This window comes from Solanum pennellii, chromosome 12 (assembly GCF_001406875.1).
Source record: "Solanum pennellii chromosome 12, SPENNV200".
Classification (NCBI taxonomy): domain Eukaryota; kingdom Viridiplantae; phylum Streptophyta; class Magnoliopsida; order Solanales; family Solanaceae; genus Solanum; species Solanum pennellii.
In genome coordinates, this window is record NC_028648.1 from 59,940,207 (window position 1) to 59,965,465 (window position 25,259).

The 25,259-nt window shown below is 29.9% G+C and overlaps 3 protein-coding genes and 1 non-coding gene across 5 annotated transcripts; 2 read left to right on the forward strand and 2 right to left on the reverse strand.

The window, feature by feature from the left end:
* Window positions 1-3,864: 3,864 nt before the first annotated feature.
* Window positions 3,865-3,938, reverse strand: TRNAN-GUU. The gene has a single exon. It is a non-coding gene; the product is annotated as a tRNA-Asn (tRNA).
* An 897-nt stretch (window positions 3,939-4,835) lies between these two features.
* On the reverse strand, window positions 4,836-8,165 carry LOC107005471 (coatomer subunit zeta-1-like). Its single transcript, XM_015204070.2, has 6 exons — window positions 7,998-8,165; window positions 7,082-7,241; window positions 6,645-6,792; window positions 6,480-6,557; window positions 5,599-5,683; window positions 4,836-5,161 (listed from the first exon to the last, which is right to left on the reverse strand). The coding sequence occupies exons 1-6, from the start codon at window positions 8,016-8,018 to the stop codon at window positions 5,102-5,104; spliced, it is 552 nt and encodes a 183-aa protein (XP_015059556.1). The 5' UTR covers window positions 8,019-8,165; the 3' UTR covers window positions 4,836-5,101.
* A 7,265-nt stretch (window positions 8,166-15,430) lies between these two features.
* Window positions 15,431-21,822, forward strand: LOC107005478 (probable phospholipid-transporting ATPase 4). 2 transcript variants are annotated; one of them, XM_015204076.2, is made up of 11 exons: window positions 15,431-15,715; window positions 16,328-18,358; window positions 18,458-18,568; window positions 19,046-19,322; window positions 19,416-19,504; window positions 19,601-19,688; window positions 19,784-19,993; window positions 20,088-20,213; window positions 20,401-20,499; window positions 20,664-20,855; window positions 20,964-21,822. In XM_015204076.2, the coding sequence occupies exons 2-11, from the start codon at window positions 16,566-16,568 to the stop codon at window positions 21,600-21,602; spliced, it is 3,624 nt and encodes a 1,207-aa protein (XP_015059562.1). In that variant the 5' UTR covers window positions 15,431-15,715; window positions 16,328-16,565; the 3' UTR covers window positions 21,603-21,822. The 2 variants fall into 2 exon arrangements, with proteins under 2 accessions (XP_015059562.1, XP_015059563.1); XM_015204077.2 differs by having other exon boundaries at window positions 16,511-18,358.
* Window positions 21,823-22,804: 982 nt separating this feature from the next.
* LOC107006711 (F-box protein PP2-B10-like) lies at window positions 22,805-24,040 on the forward strand. The gene is made up of 3 exons (XM_015205229.2): window positions 22,805-23,130; window positions 23,254-23,375; window positions 23,528-24,040. Exons 1-3 carry the CDS (start codon window positions 22,807-22,809, stop codon window positions 23,931-23,933), a joined length of 852 nt encoding a protein of 283 aa, XP_015060715.2. The 5' UTR covers window positions 22,805-22,806; the 3' UTR covers window positions 23,934-24,040.
* Window positions 24,041-25,259: the final 1,219 nt, after the last annotated feature.

The window sequence follows — 25,259 nt, forward strand, 5'->3', positions numbered from 1 at the left end:
TAAAACAAAGAAAGATATCATAAATTTTTTATTAAAAATTAATATATATGATGTGGCAGGCGAGTGTGTTCACTCTCTAACAAAAATCTGGGTGTGACCTTTTAGGGGCCTATATATTTCATTTTTAAAATGTATAGAGGGGTATTAGGACCCCCGCAAAGTATGAGTGTGTAGTTGAAAATCCGGTAATAGATTAAGGGGGCATTTGACTATTTTCTCATTTATGTAATATGTAAAAGTAGGAAATTACTATAATCTTAATGAGTTATCGATTTACTCAATAACCCAATATTAAAGATCAATATTGAACTATGTGGAGACATAGAGTGCCACATAAGCCAAAAGATGTATTAATACGTGGTTTTTTGCTCTGAATTCTAACAATTTTCAAGTATAGGGTTCAGGAGTTGGAATGAAATGAAATGATTAGATATGCATAGTTGTAAGTTAAGCAGTGTTCACAATCATGAAAAAAGAAGTATGAAGATTTAATACGACAAGAGCAATCAAGAGCAATCAATTCAAGCTGCCTTTGTTAAGCTGTCCAATCAAATCAAGCTTGAGCACAAAATTTGTTAATAGGCTTCAGTTAAAGTGGTGAGACTTCTCCTGCATCAAAGATTGACATTCTGTGGACATCGTGAAGATGAATCATCACTAAACAAATGTAACTTTTTTTAAATTCTTTCGTGGTATGTGAAGCGATGTGATGAAATTAATGAACTTGTGTTGATAAAGCTCAAAAACTGACCAGTCGACTTCTCGTTAAATTAAAAAATCTATTGTCACTACATACAAGCTTGAAATAATTAAAGTTATTATGAAGGATCTAAATAGTGATTATTTCTCGTTACTAGTTAATAAATCTTGTGATGTGTCACGTAAGAAGTAAATGATGATAATTATTTTGCGTTATGTTGAGAAAGAGAGGTTTGTGGTGGAACAGTTCATAGGAATTATTCGTCTTTGTGATACTAGTGCTTTATGTTTGAAAGAAGCAATTGTTAACTATCTTGATCAATATTCTTTGAGTTTATCTTATATATGCGAGGGTGTTTAAATTATCTTAAAATTTTGATTTAACAATAAAATAGATCTTCAATTCACTGTTTTGCTCATTTACTTCTGTTGACTCTCGTTGAAATATCCACAAAATGTCTTTCAGTTGGAGAACTTGTGTTGACTTTTAATGTCTTAAATGTAGCGGGAGTTTTTTTCAAGTACATAAATGAACTTCGAGAATCTCGTGTAGAAAAAGTTCAAGAGGCACTTGATATGGGTGAGATTGAAAGTGATAAGGAATTGAATTAATAAATTGGTGTTGCTAGACCTATCAATATTCGATGGGGTTCACATTATAAATATTGTAAGAACTTCATTAGTAAATTTGACTCTATTACTGATTTTCTTGATAATTCTGAATTTGTTGAAGAGAAAGCTAAGACAATAAAGTATCTCAAAGTCTGTCAAACATTTGAGATTGCTTTCCTATTGCATTTAATGGGAGATATTTTTTACGGTCACAAACGAGCTTAATGAATCATTACAAATAAAAGAACAAGATATTGCAAATGTTATTCAACTTATAGAAGTGATGAATAAACGATTGCAAGATTTAAGGGATGAATGTTGTGATCCACTTATCGAGAATATGTTTGCATTTTGTGTTAACTAAAATATTTTGATACCTAATTTTGATGAGTTCTATTTTAATTTTGAAAGATCTCGACGTAAAGTTGCTGACTATACTATCTCATATCACTATCGTGTGAAAGTAATTTTTTTAAGGTTATCAATTGGCGGTTTCAAGAATTCAATGATCGTTTTAATAAGAATAAAAAAGATCTGCTTACTGAGTTGCTTGTTTGAGTCCAGTTAACTCATCTTCTAATTTTGACATCAAGAAAGTATAGAGAATGATTGAATTACATTATGATGATTTTGGTGAAATATAATGGTTACTCTAAGGAAGTACAATTAGAAACATGTTGTTGATGTCCGTGATATTGATGAAAGGTTCTCCAATACGAAATTGATGATCTTTCTAAAAAGCTAGATAAGACAAAAAAGTATTTAATTTGTACTTTTATATTCCTCCTTATAAAATTTGTGTTGCTCATGTTGACTTTTACTGCTATAGTTGAAAGAGCTTTCTCGGTAATGAAGTCGATCAAGAGTGAATTGTAAATGGATAATAATTTCATGAGTTGTTGTATGATGCCTTATGTGGAGAAAAAAATATACTATTTCTTATGAATAGTGTTATGAATAGATTTCATGAAATAAAAACTCGTAGAATAGAATTGTAATAGTATATGTTAACTAATCAAACTTTGTTTTGCTTACTTCTTCGATATTTATTGTTTATACCTTAAATTCATATAGTGAAAATTATGGGATGGAATTGAATCACAAATCCACGATAATGTTGTTGAAAGTCACGAAAAATTTTATGATGCATAAGGTACGCCAACTCATACTTGTATGAAGCATCATTTGATTGACAAGTGGACATGATTGGGACCCATCTGCCAGCATCTTTAAGTCCCCTTCACATTTTTTTTTGGCTTTATGCCTCGTCCCATGTATTCTTTTGTTCTACTTTTTTTTTGTAATAAATGTTTTTTCGTTCTTATTGTATATTGTTTCTTAATAACTTTTTTGATCATTCTATAACTTTTAGTTTATTCTGTTTATTATTTTTTTTCTATTAGTTGTTTCATTTTACGTAGTAAATAATTTTGTATGATATATATATTTTTAGTTTATTCTGTTAATATTTTTTCTTCTATTCATTGTTATTTATTTATATTATAGTAAATAGTTGTTTGTATTTTATTTTCAATTATAAGATTAAGATAGATGTAAGTGATTACTTAATCCTAACAATTGATTTTTTAAAAAGGTATAAACAAAATTTGTAAAGTCAAAATTATACTTTCTGTTTCTAATTTCTTAAGAAACGTGAGGAAAGTAGATAAAAAAAATATTTATGAAATTTCACCTAACTTGAATTTTAAGAATAAAAAATATAGTAGAATATGTATTTATGTAGGTATTTATGAATTTTTTCATTTTTGAATTTCAAGAAAATAGTATCAAAACTTATGTAATTGTTTCAAGAGCATTCGATGGTAATCATTGAGAGAAGAACAAAAGAACAAATTAATTTTATACCTTTACTTTTTTATTTTACAAAATTTTCAAAAGATCATAAATAAAATATTAGTTTTACTAATTTGCACCTTTTTTTTAACATTATAAATTTTATTTAAACTTTCAAAAAGAATTAATTATTATGATAAAATAGAAAAATTATATAATTATATCTTAATTCGTAAATTAACAAAGAATATTATACAACTACTTTTAGCAATTTAATTAATTGATATCAAAATGGAAAAATAATATCAAAATGTAGAAGCCGAATGAATCAAGCAAGAATTTTTGAATTTCTTTTCCATAAATAAAATTATTAAAGAAGGAAAGCTCAAAATTTAAAATAATGGTTGAAATGAAACCAAAGAAAAAAAGTGAAAAGTGAGAGAGGGAAAAAACTTTATAAGAGAGAGAGGATAGTTTGACCATTTTACGGGACTTAATTATTCACTTGGCAAAATATAAGTAGAGCCTCATACAAGTTTTGTCTGCCACGTTATATATATGCCTAGTATATAATAAAGTTTCTCTAAAAGTCACACACTCTACTACTAAGCAGTAAGCTCAAACAATTTTATTGAAGTTCGAGACATACAAAATCTAAAAAGTGGATATTTCTAGAAAATCATTTTTCTTTCGTACCGAACACACCAAGACTAAGGCGAGATCGAATGAAAGCAAAAGAAAAAAAGAAAAAGTTGAAATCGCTAGAAGGAGGGCTTGAACCTCCGACCTTGTGGTTAACAGCCACACGCTCTAACCAACTGAGCTATTCCAGCTTCATGCCTTAAGAATTCTGGTTTAAAATTTTATCATTCTTAAGTCGTTCCTAGTTGCACTATGCAAACTTTTCGCGCGCGATATTTACATCAAATTATACTAATTTAAGTCATAAATTAAAATGAGAATGTTTATTTTCCAATTTATATGGTGTAATTCAAGTCTTGAAAGTCAAATTTGAATTCAAATATGAAATCTTTATTCTTTTTAAACAAAAATAGAATAAGTCACGATATACAATTGAAGATATTTAAAATGCATATGAAAAATTTGCGTGATTTCTTTTGTTATTTGACTCGAATGCTATTAAAGTTTGTTAGAAAAGAAGGAACATAACATGGAAAACAGAATGTACGCTACTTACTAGTTACTAGAGTCGGAGTTAGGAATTTTTTTTAATTTATGCAATTTACTGTATACTTGATAAGATATTCATACAATATTAAGTGAATTTAACCAAAACTATAAAGTTTGACTGAATAATCTTTTGAAATTCGAGGAACTTTGACATTATCCACATCTTTTTTCTTCAATATGATCTAAATTATATAAAAAATGAAAAAGCAAACGATCAGTCATGGTTGATCATTGGTCCGATGGTTCAGATGGACCAATACCTCAGGCCTCAGGGTGTGACGGGTGGTGTGCACAAGGCCCGAGTACATATATACTGAGCCAAATATCACTCAGTGGCTCATGAGCCTGTTTCTGCTATAACAAGAGTGTGATGAGTTCACAGAATACAGATTACATCAACATTTAACTAGGAACTTTCTTGTCATCTAACTTCTGGATTCATCGTAACCTGCTCGTGTTACACAAGACGATTCATCTGCTTGCGTTAGATAGCAAGTTCTATCACAAGAACAAAGACGCGGAAAAGAAATCCCCAGTAGTACAGTAACAAGCACAGAAATGTATTGAATTGTCAAAACCTCTATAACAAAGTCAATGTGTAATATACTGGTAAAATCCAATGTTTGGAGTATAAAGGATTAAAATTAACAGAAAGAGGACATTCTATGAATTTATAACGCGAATAAACTTGATCAACGATGGACAACATTTCCATCCTGAAGGAAAAAACATCTAAAATGATTTGGGGACGATACTTCTAAAGAATGAAGCTCGATTCATCTCTTTTCACAAGCATTGAGATGCTTCATCTGAGAAGTGATCGTGTCAAATGTTCACGAGCTGTTGCCAAAGCTTGACTGATTGTCTGAAAATTTATTTAACACACCAAAATGCAGGTCAATAGATACAAAGTTACCAATTCAAAATAAAGAAAGCTTTGCACTGGAATTCGTTTAATCAAGTTAGATAACTCTCCCTATAAAGATTAGATGACAAAATACAATCTAAGTTCCGGACTAAGACATATTTGATTGATTGAATGAATATAACCTAAAGAACTATCTCACTTTTCTTTATTCTTCTAGTGCTTAGAGTTATGAATACGACTCATAAAGTTGGCATGATTTCAGAAAGTTCTAAAATAACCCTTTCGAAAATGTTGGCCCCCCAAGACGTTCTAGCTAAGCACAGTGAGTCAGATGTTTTGAGCCATTGCCCAACTAGCAAGAAACCTTCATCCTTCCTAAAGGTTGAATACCGTCTAAAATATGATTCAGAAAATATTGAGGAAGTGTTGCTTACCTGCTCGGAAATGGGCGACCCGTCATCCATATTATGACTGGCAACTTTGCCGGCAATGACACTACCATCTGTTTCAAGAATCATCCTGCCAATTATTCAAAAACACCAAAAATTTCAAGGTAAAAGTTTACCGCAAGCAAAGAGTCTTTCGGTGAAAAAGACGTAGTAGCTTTATAGAATTCATAGAATATGCACTTTTTAGAAAAACAAATGTTAATTGTTCACATATACAAGCTTTATCTAACAAGAGAACTGCACCTCTATCAAAAATACTACAGGAAAACTTCTCATCAGGCAGAGGATCATTGACGGCCCTAAATGCTTTAACTATAATTCTGACATGTACTTTTAGTTTCACCGAAGCACAGGATATTGCGAGAACACTGTTTTCCACTGACTTATATACATATTTTGAACCCTTAACCATCATTTGGTATCCAACAGAAGTCCGTCTCGGGGATCAGCATTCCAACAGAGCCATGGAAGCAGGGGTGTTGAACAAGAGTATGGTAGGTAGCCTCAATAGTTAAAAAGTAACCTCACGGAACAAATTACTGCTGAAGTAGGGAATCATTTCCGCACAAATTCTAAACTATGGAAGCTAGTTATCACTAGTCTATTGTTCTGGTTGCTCAACCCAATCCTGGATACAGCAACACAACTTTTGAAGCAATGACTTATTCCCAGAGGATGCAATGCTGAAGCAACGCGAGATGACAAGAAAATTGCTCAAGTGAATTGCTAAAGGATGATATGTAAGAGTTTCTACAGCAGGATGACAGTACTTGCGAAAAATAGCAAAAATTGGAAAAACGAAACACTGTTGAAAGAAAAAAACTTTACGTGCTGTTACTACACCATTAGAGAAATACGTAGCTTACCCTCCATCCACAATCTCATCCAAGCACAGAAGAATCAAATCCAAGTTCTCAAGAGCCTCCCTCTGTTCAACATTACTCCTGCAACAATGCATAATCGGTTAGACAGCATGTACACAATATATGAAGAGATCAAAATACATGAACAAAGATTTGGCTTATAGGTACCTGAGTAAAAGGGTAACTGCATCATAGAAGCCCTGGAGAACAGTGGCTAGAATTAGTTCATTTTCATCATCACCTCCCGTCACAAAAAAGTGAAGGTCTTGCACAAACTTATAGACAACAATGTTACTGTCAAACATTGCTATCTCAGCTGCAGATCAATTAAAAGTAAGGAAAAAGGATAAGAAGTAGGGAATCCTATAAAAATGAGATCCACTGTACACAAATAAATATGAAGAACAGTTTTATTCCTTATTTACAATGCAACTCAAAACACCGCGAAAAAAATATCCAGTTAACTTAAAACCTCATCCATGATTAAAGAAAGTTTAGGTAAATACAATTCGAGCACCAGATCACTTGATAATAGAACAAAAGCAATGACTTTCCAGAAGCATATAAAACACACAGCCACAAAAATATAAAACGGTGAGCAATACCTTCAGTTCGAGCATTTGTCTTCTGAGTCTTGGTAAAAATTGACTTCTCAAATGCAAGCTTGGCACTGTATGTTGGCCAGTCATCACAGTAGTATTTTACCGCTACACGTTTTCCTTCAGAATCCAAAAGAAGTATATTCTTTACCACAGGGCAAGAACCCTACACACAATCATATGATCATTCTACCATGAGTAATAAATCATTCACACATTCCAGCTTCGTCCATTTACAATCTTTTTATCACACATTTCTAGTAAACAAAATTACAGTGACAGATCCAAGTTTACACAGGGCAGCAGCACCCCCTACTTCTGTACTTGAACATACTCAGTCTATATCAATGTGTTCGTCTGGTTTTGACTTAACACGGAGCTCAAGAAATCAAATAACTACCAAAATATCATTTAATCTCATACTCTTAACATGTCACGTGTAAAGTTGAAATTAAAAAGCTATCAAAAAATGAAAGATGCATTCTTTTTCGAATATCCACGAAAAAATGAAAGTAAACAAATAAATTGAAACGGAGTAACTATATATTTATATCAAGTTCACACTTGTTTTCACAAATTCATAGTGAGATCAACTAACATAAGATTTGATCAACTAAAAATATTTGATCAGCTAAATGCCCCATCATACAATATACAATAGCTACATTGAGATCTGAAATATGCAATGATGAGCTAGATCAGCAAAACTTCCCAAGATTCAATTTTTTCCACTCTATTTTTGAAGATTAATCAACCCCATAATAGTAACATCCTAATTAATGTACATAAAACGACTGAACAGAAAAAATTTCAAGAATTGGGCATTGTGATCGATTAATTAATAGATATTAGATCTTGTGAGATTTGAACACCATTGAAATTTTTTTTAAAAAAAATAGGGAAAAGAAGGAAGAAGACATACGTAATGGAGAGGAAACGCCATTGATGGAACAAGGGATTTACAGAAATTGTTGATCCTTCTTGATTTGGAAGCTCAACTGTTGGGTTGTTTAAGAGTATTTTTCCTTGTAAGGCATAAAATAAAATAGCTATTTTTTTTTTAGTTACATGGATCAAGCCCACTTTATTTTCACAGATCTAGGTGAGTTTGGTAGTACGAAAATGTTTTTCATAAAAAATGTTTTTTCAAGAAATTTTTTTATTATGTTGTAAATTATTAATTCAAAATAAATATTATAGTTATAGTTTCATTTAATTTTCAGTTCGTAGAAAATACATTGTCATTCTCGTCTCTCTACCCTGAATTTCGTTCGTTACTCTCAATTCTCTCTCGTCTTTTTCACTTCTATATAAACACAAATGTATAAATTGTGTTTGTATTTGTATAAAAACGAGAGAGAGTGTATATACAAATACAAATACAAATACATATTTCTATATCATGTACATTTATAATTATATTAATACAAATCTTCTCATGCCCAATTCCGATTTGTCTTTTACTTTTTTGCTTTATACAAACACAGATTATACAAATACAATGTACAATTTGTGTTTGTATAAATTGAGAGAAATTTGATATATAAATACAAAAAATCAAATTTTATGCAGGTATACAGACAATTATTGATACATCTACATAGTAGTTACATACATTCAATTATTTAACTGATATACATATATAATTCACCTCTCTCCACTCTTTGTTCTCTCTAGCTCGTCTCTCTCCTCTCTTCTAATCTCGCTCACCACTCTAGCCTTAACACAAAGAACATATACGTTACAAACTCAATTTTCAAAGACACAAACACATGATTTATACAAATTATCGCAATTTATACAAATCAGACGCTCCATAGCAAAACTATAACTATAGTCTATAGAGCGCTAATATAACTTTTATATTTACTAATCCTAAAATTTACTCAATATTTTTTAAAAGGTAAATAAGTGTCTTAAAATAAATATAATATACAAATATCACTCAATAATAATAAAAAAAAAAAAACATCAATTTGTAATGTCTATATGAATGATCATAGGATAAAAGATGGACATTTGTCATATTTGTGGATAGGGACTTAACATAGATAGTTTTCATGGTGTCCAAGGTAATGGGGGCTTTTATGTACTCATAGAGTTCGGCTATTAGTATTATACAACAAACAGTCATATTGTTACAAATCTTGAATAATATAACATTTTAAAAATCTTTTTTAACTTTTTTTCCCAAGAAGAAATTAGTTGAAAAAATGGTGATTAGAATTCCATTTTTTCCTTTATAAATTTTTTAATCAAACGCTGCCTTTAAGTTCAATACACGATCAAAAGATTGAAAAAAACTATTTTCTATCCATAACAAATTACACCACACACATATGTATCTTCACACATTTTTATCATAACATATCTTTTACTTATATTTATCATTTGTTTTTTTTTTTCATTTTTTGGAACATTATTTTTAAATGAATCATACTATAGTAGAAAGTATTACTCTCCCTGTCTCATTTTATATGTCATTTTACTTTGCACTTATATTAAATAATGACGTAGTTTTACCCTTCTATCATTATTTAATTTTTTTGGAATTCAAGTTTTTAATTAATAAATATAAATTAATTTATTTTGATTAATTAATTTAATCAATGAATATGAATTATTTACTTAATTTTTCTAACTTGGTCAAATATATATTTTCAAAGCTAATAACTCACAAGGGTAAAAAAAATACATGATAATTTATGCATTAATTTTATGAAATAACAAATATTATGAATCAATAATTATAATTAAGAAATGATATATAAAATGAGACGGAGGAAGTAGTAAACTATAATCCTTAATGAATTACATATTCTTTTGAAAAAAAAAAGAAGAGAAAAGAAATGGAGGATAGAAATGTCTACAAAAATGGGAGTCCGGAGCCTAAAGGGTATAAAATATAAACAAAAATTCCAAAACGGTATATAAAATTTTATATTAACCAAAACGGCAAAATCGCTGGAACAACAGCAATTTACTCCACCGGAAAAAAGCAAAATCGCTGCGGTGGCAGCGATTTTGCAAAATGTGATTTTTTTTTAAAAAAAAATTCAAATCGCTACCTAGGCGGAGATTTTCAATTTTGTAAAATAATTTATTTTTTTTAAGAAAATCACTGCAAAGGCAGCGATTTCATTTTTATTAAATTTTTATTTTTTCTTGAAAATCGCTATTTTTTTAGAAAAATCGTTGCCGAGGCAGCGATTTAAATTTTTTTTATCGCTGCCTATACAGCGATTTTCATATTTAAATTTTTTTTTTATAAAATCGCTTCCTAGGCAGCGATTTTTAATTTTTTTTATTGTTTTTTTTATAAAATCGTTGCCTAGGCTGCGATTTAAATTTTTTTAAAAGAATTTTTTATTTTTGAAAATCGCTGCCTAGGCAGCAATTTCCATATTTTCAAAAAAAAATTATAAAAAAAATTGAAAATCGCTGCCTAGGCAGCGATTTTATAATTTTTTTTTTACAAAAAAATTGAAAATCGGTGCTTAGGTAGCGATTTTATATTTTTTTAAAAAAAAATAATGATTTACTATTTGAAAGTCAAAATTTCGTTTTTCACATGACCAATTTTGACTAAATCCATATTATTACTATTATATTTGATTTGTTGTTGGAATAATATTTTCGAAGTTTATTATTATATAGAGAAGTTAATTTCAGTTTATTAAGAAGTTATTGAGTCATACTATTAATTAATTACTTGGAGCCTTTTCATTGTCACATGTTGATGTTTCTTATTCTATCTATCTTGAAAATTGGTGTCGGACGATTAGTTTCTCTCTTGTTCTTCAATGAATTTAAATTTGGATTTATTTTTAAAATCCCTGCCTAGGCAGCGATTTAATATTTTTTTTTTGAAAATCGCTGTCTAGACAGCGATTTAATTTTTTTTTTGAACGATTTCCATATTTAAATAAAAAAAATTTTATAAAATCGCTGCCTAGGCAGCGATTTAAATTTTTTTTGGAAATCGCTGCCTATATTTTAAAAATAAAAAAAAATTATAAAATCGCTGCCTAGGCAGCGATTTAATTTTTTTTTTTTTGAAAATCTTTTTTTTTTTAAATGAAATCGCTGCCTAGGTAGCGATTTCAATTTTATTTTTTTAAAAAAAATTCACATTTTGCAAAATCGCTGCAGTGGCAGCGATTTTGCTTTTTGCCGGTGAAGTAAGTTACTGTTGTTTCAGCAATTTTATTGTTTTGCTTAATATAAAATTTTATATACCGTTTTGAAACTGAACTCTTAAAATTTTTGTTAATATTTTATACCTTTAGGCTCTGAAATCTATATGGATTGTCAATTTTTTAGAAGTTGAAACATGTGAAAGAGTAAAAAGTAGAATGAAATGAAACATAAATAAAAAGTTAACTACTCCTATGTTTTATGATTATCCAAAAGTGACAATTAAGGATACACTTTTCTCATTAGCCAATGTCCAATAGACACCACTTAACTCATGAGTCATGACATTCCAAATAACTTTTTAACTACACTAACTTTTTAAAAGGAGATATGTTTGCTCCGGATTAAACTGTTTCTCTTTTAATTGAAAGTTTTGAGTTCAAATTTAAGTATCAAAGTATTTTCAATAAAAAGTATTATTTCTCTATTGATGTTTTACTGATATAAATTTAAATTTATTAAATTAATGTGAATATCAAATGACAAAAATATGTGAAGTATGAGTCAATCTTAAAAATTTAGGATAAAAAATTTATACTTCCTCTGTACTTATTTACTTGTCCATATTTTTTCTTTTAGATATTTTTATTTATTTGTCCATTTTGACAAATCAAGAAAGGACAAATTTTTTTTGCTTATTATACTCTCATTAAAACTTGTTGAAAATTTCATAGTTTTTATTCATCCTTTTTGAAATTATATTTAATAAAGATAAGATTATAATTTCACTATGTTAATTATTGTTATCTTAATATATGTGTATTTTATAAAATGAACAATTAAATAGGAACAGAGAGGGAGTATGAAGTATGAGTCTTAAAAATTTAGGATAAAAATTAATATATTTTGGACTATATTTTTATACTTCATATTTCTTAATAGGCAATAGTAAACAATTTTTAAAAAGTATATTATGACATAAATATAATCTAATAATTTATCTACTATATTTATTTATATTTTAATAATGTATTTTCTTTATTAAAATAACATTTATTTTGAAAGAAAGAAAAGCAAAAGTCCCTTTAAGAAATCAATGGAATAGATTTTTGCATGTTTCAGCTTTTTATGAAAAGACTCTCATAGGTTTCCTCATCTTTAGGTTCTCCATTCATTTTATTTTAAACAGAGAATTTGGTCAGAAAATTAAAAAATTTTATGATATTATTTATTTAAAAATAAATTGATTTTTTATTTTTAATTAAAGATATAAAAAGTTAAAATGACAAAAATATTTTTAAAAATAAAATAATATAAATAAATATTATTTTAATCAATTTTTTTATATAATGTGTACGGTGAAATCTTATATTTATTGATCACTTTTTATTATGTATTGTATCTAAAGAATCATAATATAAAGATAGATTTTATTAATTCACCCCTTTAAAAAATTAAAAATTTTACAAACACAAATGAATACTTTTTAAAAAATTCATTGCAAGAGTAATACATGAAAAAATCCATTAATATTCTTTTTGATTTAGTAAAGTAATCAATTAATATGAGATAAATTATTTTAATATAATAATTAACTAATATGAGATAAAGGGAATAACATATCTTATTCTCACTTATTTATTTTAATAAATTTAAGAGTTTTATTATATTATTTTTAATATTATGTCAAACTAATATCGGCTAAATAATATGAAATGAAAAAAGTACTTCAAAATGATTGACTAACAAGTAACCTTTATGATATATGATTGCATATCATATTTAAAAAATCGAAGAAGATCTTTATATATAGATATTATTTTATTTGTCCTAATTTATATGATATTTTTCATTTTTTGACAGTCAAGCAGTTTAAGTTTAACTAGAAATCTATGTATGGAACTTTCAATATTTTGAAATAAAATTTATATATTTGTAAACTAGTAAAAAGTACAGTAATTAATAATTCAAAATATTTTAAGATCTATAAAAAAATTTACAATCGATAATAAATTTGTTTAAATCTAAAAATTACCACATAAAATGAGACGAATGGAGTATTATTCATTTTGTTGGACAAGAAAAAAGAACAAATAGACCACCAAGTAATTACTTTCAAGAATACAACAATATTAACAAAAATTCAGTGCAATTCCATAAAATTAAGTCTGAAAAAGATAGATTGTATTCAAGTTTTATCATAATTTTTTAAATAGTAAATTGTTTTTAGCAAATCCTCTACTGAAGAAAAATATTTCAAAATAAAATAAAAGAAATTAACAAAAATTATAATAAAACATAGAAATCAAATGCCCGTCAATTATTATCGAATCTTCAATTACACACTTAAACTTCACAGGTGTCCTATTACTCCACCAAACTATTTAAAATTGAAATTCTAATCTCCATAAATTTTAAATATATAATTGAAAATTCAATAATAAATTAAAAAGATATTTAATCGTTTTCTCCTATGAAATAACCTAAAAAATTTACTTTAAAAATGCTAGTTAAAATATAAGTAACATTTACGTTAATAATTGAATAAAATCACAACTTTAAAAAGTGAAAGTTATTTTGTTTGCACGCTACTTGATGATGTAATAGTTCTTTGCATTCTCGAATCTATAAACCTTAAGTCTTAAGTCACTTATAATAATTCATCATGTTTTAAAAAAGTTAACTCATTAATTAAAGGGACCCAATATAAAGTATGATTTTTTTCAAGTTAAAATTATCCCCATATATTGGAGTAAAGTTTACTTTTATCTTTTAAAATAAACTTATTTCTAACATCGATATCATAAAATATTATTAAAAATACTATCAAAATCGATCAATTCAGCCTGGTTATTTTTCTTTTTTAAAGAATTAGACGATTTTATTTAATTTAATATTTGTTCATTTTATTATATTAAAAAAATTGAAATCAAATCGATCAAGTGTGTCGATTCTTTAATTGATTAATCAATTTTGGCCGTAATTTTAATCGCGATAAGTCACTATCAACTTTTAAGTGCATTCTTTTAATTAAACCTAACGTACTATACTTTAGTAAATTTAAAAATAACTAAAAATACTTTAAGAGTTATATTTATAGGATCAAAATAGATCACTCTTTAGCTAAAAACTTTACACAACAATAAAGTATTTAACATAATTTTATAAAATGAGTTTTTAAAGAAAGTATAACGTAAATAGATATTATCCTATTTTAAAGGTACGATACTATATTTAACGATGTCTTTAAAAAGCAATCTAAAATAGTCTAATAAGAAAAGAGACAAGGAAAGTGAACATATAACAAAACAAAAAATTATAATAATCAAAATATAAAAATAATAGATACTCCTTTCGCCTTATTTTACGTAATAATATCTTTTTTTTAAATAAAGAATTTGAAAAAAAATATCATTTTATTTTAGTTATAATTAATTTAATTTTAAAAATTTTGTTTCTACTTTGAATAGAATTCTAAACACTCTAATAATTAAAAATTGTTATAAACTGCAAATTTCATTTTTTAAAATACAATATTAAATTAAATAATACCACACAAAATATTTATTCTTTAAATACAATACTAAATAGAACAATATCACCTAAAAAAAAATTAAAAAAATAACAACTGTATTTTTTTTTGGAGCACTGGCAAATAGCACAACCTCCCATAACCCATTTGGCCATCGATATTTTCAAATAAATTTGAAATAACTTTAGCCAAATGTTATTTAGTAAATACTTTTAACAAATAATTCAAATCTTCAAATACCAAGAAAATAAGTATTTGAGCTAAATTTTATGATTTATTTTTTCTAAAAAAATTCAAAAATTATCACAATAATTTATATTTCATAAAATCACTCATTATTTTGTTCAAAATTATATAATTATATATTACATAATTTATACCATTTTTATTCGAGTCAAATCGCCATAGTCACTTTCAAATTTCAATTATAAGTTATAAGATCAATTTTTCATATACAAATTAATGATTTATATGTGTTATCGTGATCTTTCATAAATATATTCATATTTCTCTTAAAATTTATAACGGATAAAATTAGACTAAAATAAATTTACGAAAATATTTGAGAATCTAGGGCCAAAAGTTAGCTTTTAAGATTTAGCATTGGTTTATATCCAATATAGTCGGCATAATTTTATGTGTTGAGTCCAAAGAGAGACAAGAGAACATATAATAATAATAAAAATAATAAAAACAAATCCAACGAAAAGTTCCGAAAAAAAAGCAGTGATTTTGATGTCCATACCAACAAGAGGAAGAAGAAGAAGAAGAAACAAGAAGCTGTGGCCTCTCTCTTTGTTAAAGCTATTCTTCTTCTCCTAAAATACTGGCATTGCTTTGGACTTTGAGATAGAGAGAGAGAGAAACAGACTCTTTCCCTTCCTTCCTCATTGTCCTTTTTCTCTCTCTCTTTGTTTCTCTCTCTTTCTGTATCATTTTGATCTCAAGAAACATTACATTTCCTTTTTCAGGTACCCCTTTTCTTGATATGGGTTTGTACCCTGTTTCTTGTTTTTTCATGTGAAAAATAGCTGAAATTAGCTTTTTCTTGAAATGGGTTGTGATATTGAGGAAATAGGTTGTTGTTAATGGAAGATATTGAAGAAATGCCTTTATACCCTGTTTCTTGTTTTTTTCTGGTTCTTTATGTGCAAAATAGCTGAAATATTTCAAATAAAGTTTAATATGTAGTAAAAATTTAATCTTTTTTTATTTTTTCTTGAAATGGGTTGTGAGAGAAATGAATAGTTATTGAAGATATTGAAGAAATGTAATTGTACCCTGTTTCTTGTTTTTTCTGGTTCTTATGATCAAAATGTTGTAGCTGAGCTGAAATATTTTCTTGAAATAGTTATTTTTAAACCTTGAAAGTTTGCCTGTTGTAATTTTGGTTTTCTGTTTTTTGTATGTTTGTTATGTGCAAGCTGAAATCTTTTCTTGATTGTGAGTAAAAATTAAATCTTTATGGAAGTTATAACTTAATATGACTCAAATTTGTTCAAGAAAAAAAAATGTTGAAGTTCAATCTTGATGTTAGTAATTAGATGAGCTGTGGTTAATTTGTATCACCTTTTCTGTTACAGGCATGGCCTAATTCCTCTGGGGTATCCCAAAATCCAAAAAAAAAAAAAAAGGAAAAAAAAAAAGAAGAAAAAACAGGATGCTTGCATGAGGATGGCCTAATTGCTACTACTCTGGGTATCCGAAAAAATCAAGTTAAAAAAAAAACTGATTTTTTTAAAAATTGTTTTTTGGTTTTTGGATAGTTTTATCATGTGGTGATGCAACTGATTAAGGCATTGCTTGAGAGGGAAAACAAGAATGGCGCGAGGCAGGATAAGGGCAAAGATCAGAAGGAGCAGTTTGCATACATTTGCTTGTTATCGATCACGTGCCACGGAAGATGGCAACCCTCATCAGTTAGGTCCAGGATTCTCAAGAGAAGTACATTGTAATGAGCCTTATTTCCATGAGAAGAAACCTCTCAAGTATTGCACCAATTACGTAACCACCACAAAGTATAACATCATTACATTCCTACCAAAGGCGTTATTTGAGCAATTCAGGCGTGTTGCTAACTTGTATTTTCTCATGGCTGCAATTGTATCAGCCACAACAAATCTTTCACCATTTTCAGCTTTTAGTATGGTAGCTCCTTTGGTTTTTGTGGTTGGGTTGAGTATGGCAAAGGAGGCGTTGGAAGACTCACGGAGGTTTGTACAGGATATGAAGGTCAATCACAGGAAAGTTGGTGTACATAAGGAAGGTGGTGTGTTTTGTCCTAAGTCTTGGATGAAGATTCAGGTTGGAGACATAGTGAAAGTGGAGAAGGATCAGTTTTTCCCGGCTGATTTACTTCTTTTATCGTCTAGTTATGAAGATGGAATCTGTTATGTGGAAACTATGAACTTAGATGGAGAGACAAACTTGAAAGTAAAAAGAGCATTGGAAGTTACTCTACCTTTAGAGGATGATGAGGCTTTCAAGCATTTCAGTGCAACCATAAAATGTGAAGATCCTAATCCTAGCCTTTACACTTTTGTTGGAAACCTTGAATATGAACGTCAGGTTTATCCTCTCGATCCTAGTCAGATTCTCCTCAGGGATTCAAAGCTTAGGAATACATCTTATGTCTATGGAGTTGCTGTATTTACCGGTCATGATAGCAAAGTTATGCAGAATTCGACAGATTCTCCTTCTAAAAGGAGTAGGATTGAACTACAGATGGACAAGGTTATCTATCTACTTTTCTTCGTCCTTCTTGCGATCTCATTTGCCAGTTCAATTGGCTTTGCCGTAGATGCAAAGTTCGAATTGCCAAACTGGTGGTATTTGCAACCTATGAATGAAGTGAATAATGTGGTTGATCCAAAGAAGCCTGAGGTGTCAGGCATTTTGCATCTGATCACTGCACTTATATTATACGGGTATCTGATTCCGATATCCCTCTATGTTTCCATTGAAGTTGTCAAGGTTCTACAGGCATTGTTCATAAACCAGGATATACTTATGTACGATGATGAGTCTGGAACTCCTGCTCAAGCACGGACATCAAACTTAAATGAGGAGTTGGGGCAGATTGATACCATCCTCTCAGACAAAACTGGTACTTTGACATGCAACCAAATGGATTTCTTAAAATGCTCCATTGCTGGTACTGCATATGGAATGCGTGCCAGTGATGTAGAACTTGCAGCTGCAAAGCAGATGGCTGCGGACATTGGTGGGCATTGTATTGGATCGCCGAGACCTGAAAATGAAAATGATTTTGGTGAATCAGAAATTGAATTAGAGTCTGTCGTCACTTCTAAAGATGATTTTAAACCTGCAATTAAGGGTTTCAGCTTTGAGGATGATCGCCTTACAGATGGACATTGGATGAATGAGCCAAATGTAAATGACATCTTGTTATTTTTTAGGATACTTTCAGTTTGTCATTCTGCTATTCCCGAGCTAAACGAGGAGACTGGAAACTTTAACTATGAAGCAGAGTCACCTGATGAAGCAGCATTTCTTGTTGCGGCAAGGGAATTTGGCTTTGAATTTTGTAGAAGAACTCAATCAAGCATTTTTGTACGGGAAAGATATCCTTCTTTTCAAGAGCCAATTGAACGGTGAGAGTCTCAAGTACTCATTACTTGCTCTCAACAATTGAATACTGCTTGTAGTATGGTGCTATTTTGTAACTTTACATAGTGTTACTGTTTATTTAGGGAATTCAAAGTTCTCAATCTGTTGGAGTTCACCAGCAAGCGGAAGAGAATGTCTGTTATAGTTCGGGATGAGAGTGGCCAGATTCTTCTCTTCTGTAAAGGAGCAGACAGGTTTTTCCTCCTATGTCCTTTTTGTTACTATGAACTTTGCATCTGCTCCTTCATCCCTTTAAAGTAGGTGATCTAAGTGACTATTTTGCTATGAAATAACCGTTACATTGTCTGTAAATTACAATATGTTTATCCCTTCCGTTTTGATTTGTTTGTCTGATTTTTGGCTCGGGACGGAGTTTGACAAAGTAAGTAAGACTTGTAAATTTTGTGATCTTAAAACTAAAAACATGTAAAATGTACCAAAATGTCTTTTAATCTTGTGCATGCCACATGGAAAGTTGAAATCAAAAAGCTGCCCAAAAGGAAAGAGACATTCTTGTTGAAACGGACTAAATAGGATATTATGTCAAACAAATTGAAATGGAGGGAGTAAAAGTTATGAGAATCTCTCTTCTTGGCTATTTCTTAAATCTTATGCAAATGGTCTATGAAATTTTTTAATATATAACTTCAAACTTTTTTTGGATTATGCAGCATCATCTATGAGAGATTATCAAAGAATGGAAGGAAGTTTGAGGAAGCTATGACAAAACATTTAAATGAATATGGTGAAGCAGGATTGCGTACACTTGTACTTGCCTACAAAAAGCTCGACGAGGCAGAGTATTCAGCCTGGAATGAGGAGTTTTCTAAAGCAAAATCTACCATTGGCGGTGACAGAGATGCCATGCTTGAAAAGGTATCTGATGCCATGGAACGGGACTTGATCCTTGTTGGTGCAACTGCTGTGGAGGATAAACTACAGAAGGGAGTATGTAACTTATGCTGTTACAAAAGTCAAAATAGAATTTCTTGCACATATATATGTTGTTTCTGACTAATTCAGTCTTTTTGCTTTGATCAGGTTCCTCAGTGTATAGATAAACTAGCGCAAGCTGGTCTCAAAATCTGGGTACTGACAGGTGATAAGATGGAAACAGCCATCAACATTGGGTCTGTCTCCTAAAAAGAGAAATGCCTTCTACCATTCATACTTATTTAGTTATTTGGTTTTTAACTGCCTAAAGTATAATTCTTGTTTCCTTGCAGCTATGCATGTAGTTTGCTTCGACAAGGAATGAAACAGATATGCATAACTACGATGAATGCAGACTCAGTGGCCCAAGATTCTAAGCTGGTAGGCAATTCTAAAACAAGCATGCTAAAATACTCCTGAGGAAATTTATAGTAGTTGATGGAGTTCCCATTGCTTTATTTTTTTTTACTGGTTAGGCTATGAGAGAGAACATTCTGAAGCAAATCATGAATGCTTCTCAAATGATCAAACATGAAAAGGATCCTCATGCTGCATTTGCCTTGATTATCGATGGGAAAACTCTAGCTTACGCGTTGGAGAATGATATGAAGCATCAATTTTTGAGTTTAGCGGTTAATTGTGCTTCTGTCATCTGCTGTCGTGTATCTCCTAAGCAGAAGGCCTTGGTAAGATATGCCGGATTGACTTTTGCAATTCTTCTTGGTTATTCAGCCATGAAATTGGTCATAGTAACATTTATTTGCAATCGGTTTGGATCAGGTTACTAGGTTAGTAAAAGAGGGAACTGGAAAGATCACCTTAGGAATTGGTGATGGTGCAAATGATGTTGGGATGATTCAAGAAGCGGACATCGGAGTTGGTATCAGTGGTGCAGAAGGAATGCAGGTTAGTGGTGCATTTAAGTGTTATTTGGGCCTTAATAATATAAACAGAATGACAAAAGTAAAAATACATATCATAAAACATCAGCTAGGAAATGAAGCACACAAATTCCTGCTTGGCAAACATGTTTTGTTTCAGTTCCTCTTTGATACTGTAATTGGGCTTTATATAATTGTCAGCTTCATTGCAGGCTGTGATGGCGAGTGACTTTTCTATTGCTCAGTTCCGGTACCTGGAGAGACTTCTTGTTGTACATGGGCATTGGTGCTACAAACGAATAGCTCAGATGGTAATGATCATACATCTGTCTCATTTTATAGGTAGATGATGAAATATATGTGGCTGGTAAAATCAAATGCTACCCTAAAGTAGATTTAAGTGTACTTTTGTGATTCTAGCTAGATTCTGCTCATATTTTTTTCTGATTTGCACCGTAATCTTGTGCGTTTTCAGATATGCTATTTCTTCTACAAAAACATCTGCTTTGGCCTCACACTCTTTTACTTTGAGGCTTTTGCTGGCTTTTCGGGGCAGTCTGTCTATGATGATTCATATATGATGCTGTTCAACGTCATCCTTACGTCATTGCCTGTAATTGCACTTGGAGTATTCGAGCAGGATGTGCCTTCTGATGTTTGTTTAAAGGTGGATATCTTCTCCTCTTAGTTTCTGAAAAAATTGACTTTTTACACAGACCATCTACCATCCTCGTTCTCTCTGGAAAGAGTTCATATCTGCTAAATTTTTCTGCAGTTTCCAGCTCTGTACCAACAAGGGACCAAAAACTTGTTCTTCGACTGGCATAGAATACTCGGGTGGCTTGGCAATGGTATCTACACGTCCCTCATCATTTTCTTCCTCAATATTATCCTCTTCTACGATCAAGCCTTCCGTTCTGATGGTCAGACAGCTGACTTGACTGCTCTGGGCACTACAATGTTTACGTGTGTCATATGGGCTGTTAACTGCCAGATTGCACTTACAATGAGCCATTTCACATGGATACAACATATTCTTATTTGGGGAAGCGTTGCTACTTGGTACATAGTCCTGTTGATCTACGGAAGGATAGCACCAATCTATTCTAAGTACGCGTTCAGAATACTGGAGGAAGCTCTAGCTCCTTCTCCAATCTACTGGTGCACTACTCTTTTAGTAACTATGATGTGCACTCTGCCATACTTGGCTCACATTGCATTTCAAAGATCGTTTAATCCGTTGGATCATCACATCATTCAAGAAATCAAATATTATAGGAAAGACGTTGAAGATCGTCATATGTGGAAGAGAGAAGGATCTAAAGCAAGACAGAAGACTAAGATTGGGTTCACAGCCAGAGTAGACGCGAAAATTCGACAGTTGAAAGGGAGACTGCAGAAAAAGAAAGTGTAAAGGTTGATTTTCTTTTTTTACTAACTACTTTTTTTTTCCCTTTCAATTACTCTCTAACAGAAATTAGGGGCTTAGGACACTTACAGTTTTTCTTCTTCAACTCATTTGTAAAATTCTTTTTTTTGTACAATCAAATGATGTATAGTACTGTGGCATGATGGTGTATTGTACTAATATTTAGGGAAGGAAACTAATACATATATAATTTCACTTGTGAGTTTGCTTTTTGTGTAAATAATATTCAATAACTGATTTCTTTCATATCTTGCACTTTTTTTCCTTTGGTGATCATGACCTCAGATACAAGATTACGGAGTACATGGATTAGGACAGGAGGTAGGTTAGTTAGATGGTTCACAATTTGTTCATAATTAAATGCTTGGTAAAATACATATTTGATACTTACCATATCAAAAGTTCTCTCCCATTTTTCTACTCATCTTATTTATATTTTGAGATAGGTTAAAGACTCGTGCTGATAACGTGTTGTAAAATGAAGATAATAAATTAAAATTAAGAAGAGTAAGTAATAAATTGAAATTAAAAAGAGTAGAGATAGAGAGAGACGAAGTAATAGTAGTAATTTTCTTGTATTATTGAAATGTTTTACTTCTTGTTGCTCATCTTTCATGTTACAAAGAGGAGATATATATAGGCTTAAAAACTTGGGCACAAAGTTACTTGGCCACTAAGTTTGCTTGGATGCAAAGTTATTTGACCACAAAATTTACTTGTGAATAAACCAAAGATAGATGACATAGATGTTAGTTAAGACCAAGTTAATATATTATGTCAAAAAAATATTAAGATGGCTATACGATCATACCAAATTAATCGTTATATAAAATTAGTCTTTTGGTCGTAAGCTAAGAATGAAATTAGACGATCCAATAATAATAAAATTTTTAATTAATATTACATTTAAACTAACAATACAATATAACAAGAATCATCCAAACAGGGTGTTAAAAATTACTACTTTCTAACATCGTATTTGTTTGTCATGATTTTTATTTTTAGAATCAAACTATAAAAACTTTGACTAACATTTTAAGATGTATTTTTTATCTAATATGCAAAAATTATAATTTATAGTATTTTTATATATATTTTTAGAATATATTTTTTTTTATTTAAAATATCAAATTAATGAGATCTAATTTAGGGTTAAAGTTATTCAAATTAAGGAGTAATACTTAACTGTATGAAGTATAAAAGTGTCAGTTTGGTTTATATGTGTAATAGAGAGAAGATAAAGAGTTTTCCGATGGATTTTTTCCGATTATTGCCGGAGGGTTGTGTTTCTGATATTCTCTCCTTCACTTCTCCGAAGAACGCTGCGATTTCGTCTGCAGTTTCTCGAGGATTCAACTCCGCTGCTGAATTGGACCTTCTCAGGGGAAAGTTTTTGCCGGAGGATTACGAAGATATTAGCTCCAGATATGTCTCTCCGAGGATTCATTCGTCGAAAAAGGAGCTTTACTTTAGTCTCTGTGACTCCCCTGTTTTAATGGATGGAGGCAAATTGGTATGTATTCAATCGATTTTAGGTCTAAATTTGAGAATTATTCAATGTTTTGTTTTTTTAATGGGAAATAACTTTTATGTATTCAAGATACAATTTTTAGCTAATTTTATTTGTTGAAAACAGAGCTTTTCACTTGATAAGAAAACAGGGAAGAAGTGTTTTATGATATCAGCAAGAGAACTTGCTATTTCATGGGGAGTTGATACACCATGGTACTGGGAATGGATTGCTCACCCTCAATCCAGGTACTTCTATTTTTACGATTTTTGTTTTCCTAATTTTTATCGCGCGATTACTTTTTGAATCTTCTTAGTGAAAATATAGACTCGATCATCGACTATCGATGGTATATATAGCTTATACTCATTATTGTGAGACGATACATTTTATTTTGTAGATTTTCAGAAGTGGCTCATCTCCACACTGTATGTTGGCTTGATATACGAGGCACGATTGGATCACAAATATTGTCAAAAAGAAGTAAATATGTTGTTTATTTAGTGTTCAAATTGGCAGAGGAACATTATGGACTAGATATTGTTTATGCATTTGTTAGGTTTGTGAATCGTGTGAGCGATAAAGAAGCTGAGGAACGAGCTAGCATTTTGAGTTTAGTCGGAGAAAATGTTAATTACGTGACATGTTCACAAAAAAGAGTCGATGGATGGATGGAAATAGAATTGGGAAATTTTATTAATGACATAGGAGATGATGAAGATGTTGAAGCGCGATTAATGGAGATTAAGCATCTTGATGGAAAAGGCGGCCTTATTGTTCAAGGAATTGAATTTAGACCAGAATGAAATAAAAATTGTATAATCCTATAATATGTAACTTATGCTATGTTCTTTAGATATAAATGGTGATATTTTTATGGCTACTTGCTAATTTAAGTATTTAATTTCACGGATGTATGAGTTTCATTAGTATAAATTTAAACTATTTGTACAAAAATTAAACAGAAATCAAACTTGATAAGTTTTTGAATTCGTAAAGAACTAAAATCGTTAATCTTTTATGTCTACTATTGTTTGTTAGGATAAGACTATACAATTCTTAAAAAAAATGATTTATACTTTTTGAAAATTGTAAAAACAATTTTTTTTTCACATTAAAATAGTTACTACTTTTTGACATCAGTAGTTATGTAATTATTAAGAGCAGAATTGAAAAAAGGTGACTAATAGTTTTTTGATTGTTTAAATTGACAATTAATTTTGAATAACTATTTTTAGTATATCTGACAAACAATAATGAACGGCGAAAGTATATTAATGGATTCAAACTTAATAAGTTTTTTAAATACTTAATAAAATAGACAAGTGTATAGTGAAGTAGCATTTTTAGACCTATTCCTACAAATTATAGACTATTTATGACATCTTCTCTCTAAATTTAAGTGGTTACTATTTGGATGAGTTTCATAATGCATCGTATTATATTATATTTTTTTGTATCATATCATATCGTAGTATATTGTTTTAACGAATGTCTCCGATGTTACGTAATGTGATACACTCATAATTTGAATGATAAATCTACAATAAAAATAGGTTAAGAGATAGATCTATTAGCCTATTATGAAAAGGTATGGCAAATGATATTATTAAATAATAAGATAAAATGAGAAAATAAATATTAAGATAACAATGAAATCACACCAAATCTATCCTTACACAAAATCAAACAATATAACACAATAAAATTTTTAGTAACAATCAAAACAAATATTGTATTTAAATTAATAATACAATACCATAGGTAACAAACATCCAAACAAGGTGTTAAAGAATTTGTAATACTTAACCGTTAAGATACATAAAGTATAAAACTCTCAGTTTGCTTTTATAGATAAACAGGTCCAACAAAAATTCTTACGAGTTAAATTGCGCGAACACGTATCTATGGACTATGAGAGACTTTTATGGATTAAATGTGTCTGGGCACAAACATATATGAAAGATTTTTGCTAGCTAAATAGCTTCTAAATAGCTTGTTCGAGTTGTAGCAATGCTGGTAAATTCATATACAATCAACCTTCTGTAAGAGCAAAATACGACAACATAAATAATGGAATAACAATCATGCTTGAAATATATCGAATCAAAACTTTGAATATCTGAAGCATT

Excerpts from the sequence above, each read along its gene's own strand:
- LOC107005471 (XM_015204070.2), bottom strand. The coding sequence starts at position 8,018 with ATGGCGTTTCCTCTCCATTAC. Across the intron at positions 5,684-6,479 it reads GATGAGATTGTGGATGGAGG|GATGATTCTTGAAACAGATG; the intron begins GTAAGCTACGTA and ends AATAATTGGCAG. Across the intron at positions 5,162-5,598 it reads GGTCGCCCATTTCCGAGCAG|ACAATCAGTCAAGCTTTGGC; the intron begins GTAAGCAACACT and ends ATAAATTTTCAG.
- LOC107005478 (XM_015204076.2), top strand. The coding sequence starts at position 16,566 with ATGGCGCGAGGCAGGATAAGGGCAAAGATCAGAAGGAGCAGTTTGCAT. Across the intron at positions 19,994-20,087 it reads CTCCTAAGCAGAAGGCCTTG|GTTACTAGGTTAGTAAAAGA; the intron begins GTAAGATATGCC and ends GGTTTGGATCAG. Across the intron at positions 20,500-20,663 it reads ACAAACGAATAGCTCAGATG|ATATGCTATTTCTTCTACAA; the intron begins GTAATGATCATA and ends GTGCGTTTTCAG.
- LOC107006711 (XM_015205229.2), top strand. The coding sequence starts at position 22,807 with ATGAAGTATAAAAGTGTCAGTTTGGTTTATATGTGTAATAGAGAGAAG. Across the intron at positions 23,131-23,253 it reads TAATGGATGGAGGCAAATTG|AGCTTTTCACTTGATAAGAA; the intron begins GTATGTATTCAA and ends TGTTGAAAACAG. Across the intron at positions 23,376-23,527 it reads ATTGCTCACCCTCAATCCAG|ATTTTCAGAAGTGGCTCATC; the intron begins GTACTTCTATTT and ends TTTATTTTGTAG.